Below are 2,538 nucleotides of genomic sequence, written 5' to 3' on the forward strand. Positions count from 1 at the left end.
CCCTAACCCCTAACCCCTAACCCTAAACCCCTAACCCTAACCTAACCCCTAACCCCTAACCCCTAAACCCCTAACCCTAACCCCTAACCCCTAAACCCCTAACCCCTAACCCCTAACCCCTAACCCCTAACCCCTAACCCCAATTTCTCACAGGACCTTCCCAGGTCCTAACACTGATGTCAAAATACAAGTTCGAGACAAGCACAGGATAAAAGCTATACAAGGAGACTATAACATGATCAAGTATATGCGGTCCATCTTCAACCTAGCCCAAGCTACTCTTCAGGTTTGCCACTTTCGATATCGTGTAGCTTCTTTGCAGCCATGCGGCGACCCTCCTCTGTGACTAGAGGGTTATGCTGCGCACTATCTTGCCGTTATTAAAAATGCTAGATGATAATGATGAGAAACTTACGCTTTTAGTCCAGCAATGACCCTGTTCGGATCTTTGGCACTCTCCTCTAAATTATATAGCTCGCGTCGGGCTTGCTCCTCGTCCATCTGCTCTAACATTTGACGAGCATGCTCTTTTCCCTCTTCTGAGACAAGTGGGTTGTGAAGAGCCCTATACGCTTATTAGTAAACAATCCTCGTCATATTTTTCTAGTCAAGTAATTTTTTTCAGGAAACAAGACATACGCTTTGTAACCACGAGCCGCGTTTATCCTCTCCTGGGGGAACTCGCCCTTTTTCCAATAGATGATTGCCGCCGATGACGGTGATATAGGGGATGCTCGCCACCTTCAAGGAGCTCATGGCGAGCTTCTTCTTCATTCAATTCTCTTAACATCTGCTCGGCATGATCCTTCGCCTCGATGGAGACGTGCTCATTATGTATTGCTCTAAATATAATCGTTAATCCTTAAAAATTAGGTAAATGAGGAGGGAAAATATACGCTTTGTAACCGCGGGCTGCGTTTACTCTTTCCTCGGGGGTCATAGTGAACTCGTGAGAAGACATCACCGGACATTAGCGGTGGAAGAATTGATTATGGGATCAGTATGTTACGGACCTCAAAGAAGCGCGGGGGCCGCAGTTATTTGAGTAACGACTGAGGGCCAATCATTCTGCGGACACTAGGGAATAGCGTTGTCACGTGCGTTTCGGTATACTTGGGCGTGCCCCGAGGGACCCAAGGAGGAGACATTCAGGACAGGCACCAGAAGCAGCCTACAGCTAACCGACACAAACGACACCCTCTTACTCTATGAGACGGTTAGCGCGACGCAGGAAACGGCCGCCATTTTACTAGCACCGGAATTACGCCACAAGTGCGAGTGACTAGTAACTTGTCACGTGACTATATCCTATCGGTGATAGGATGGACTCATCGGTGATGAGTCCTGGCGCATCAGTGATGAGTCTCGACTCATCAGTGATAGGAAGGACTGGATATATAAGGACACTCTTTTTAACATCATGTATTTAGTTCTTCGCGATCAATTGCACATTGTTACTTGGTTACCACATTGAAGCACTTTGCACTCCACGGTTCAACTCTAAGACAAACCCAACCTACAGGTAGGGGATTCACTCAGTGGTAACACTTAGTGATTGACCTACTTGGCGCGCACCTCTGGCACGTCTTGCAAGACACTCAACAGGATTCAACCCGCAGTAAGGCTTTGCGAAGCAACGGTACGATTGAGAGACCAGGTCTTGGGATTGGAAGTTAGGATAGCAGGCAAGTATCGGCCCAGGACGTTCTGACTCACAGTGACCAGTCGGCACCGCGTAACACAGTACAGCCAACTAATAGTTCGTATCAAGACTTTATAGCACGACGGTGCGCTAAGTGAACATCTTTTCTTTGAGCTTACCACCTTAAGCGAGTGAACCATATCATCAATTCGGTCTCGACATAATATTTTCGTCAGCATCTGCCTACCTCTGAGGTATTACATTGTGGTGCCACTTAATGAGGCATTAATCCCTGGGAGTGCCGTCTCGACAAAAGTCTAAGTCAGCGTCAGTATGTTTCGACCGGGTGGCGAAAGCGGACATTGGGTGTTTTAAATATTGAAATTTTCTGTGAAAGCACACAGCATGACCATAGGAGGGTCCAGAGCAACATATTCACCTTTGCTAGTAACACTCCTTCTTATCTGGTACATAAAACAATTTGTACTATTATACGTAGCAACAGCCTAGATCTCGTCTACATCCCTTCAACATCCGTCGAGCTCACCAATCGTTGCATATAGGGCCCCTTGTAGTGTTACATGTCTCCATTTCATCATCAACTCAGCATGATTATTCGTCGTCCTTCACAACTGGTTATCTCCGGAATTCTGCGAGGCACATCATTATCTACGGGTGGGCTTCCATGTTCTGGGTACTCCGATCATACAACGCGGGGGATAAGGTAATGTACAAAGTAACCAGGTCTTACCACCCTTCTCAGACAAGGACATTGCTATCAGGTACTCAAAAACTGGAACCACCCTCAAGAATGATCGACAGAATTTTAACTGGTCATGCTCGTAGCCCACGCAGTACAAATGTGTGGCTTAGCAGTGATGGCATTGCGTCACTCG

The 2,538-nt window shown here is 47.0% G+C and overlaps 1 protein-coding gene across 1 annotated transcript; it reads right to left on the minus strand.

Moving 5' to 3' along the window:
- Positions 1 to 275: 275 nt before the first annotated feature.
- On the minus strand, positions 276 to 756 carry POX_d04787 (uncharacterized protein; the record flags this gene model as incomplete). Its single annotated transcript, XM_050113648.1, has 3 exons — positions 276 to 366; positions 416 to 565; positions 653 to 756. The coding sequence occupies 3 exons, from the start codon at positions 754 to 756 to the stop codon at positions 276 to 278; spliced, it is 345 nt and encodes a 114-aa protein (XP_049968599.1).
- Positions 757 to 2,538: the final 1,782 nt, after the last annotated feature.

Source organism: Penicillium oxalicum, chromosome IV, assembly GCF_001723175.1.
Source record: "Penicillium oxalicum strain HP7-1 chromosome IV, whole genome shotgun sequence".
NCBI classification, from domain to species: Eukaryota; Fungi; Ascomycota; class Eurotiomycetes; order Eurotiales; family Aspergillaceae; genus Penicillium; species Penicillium oxalicum.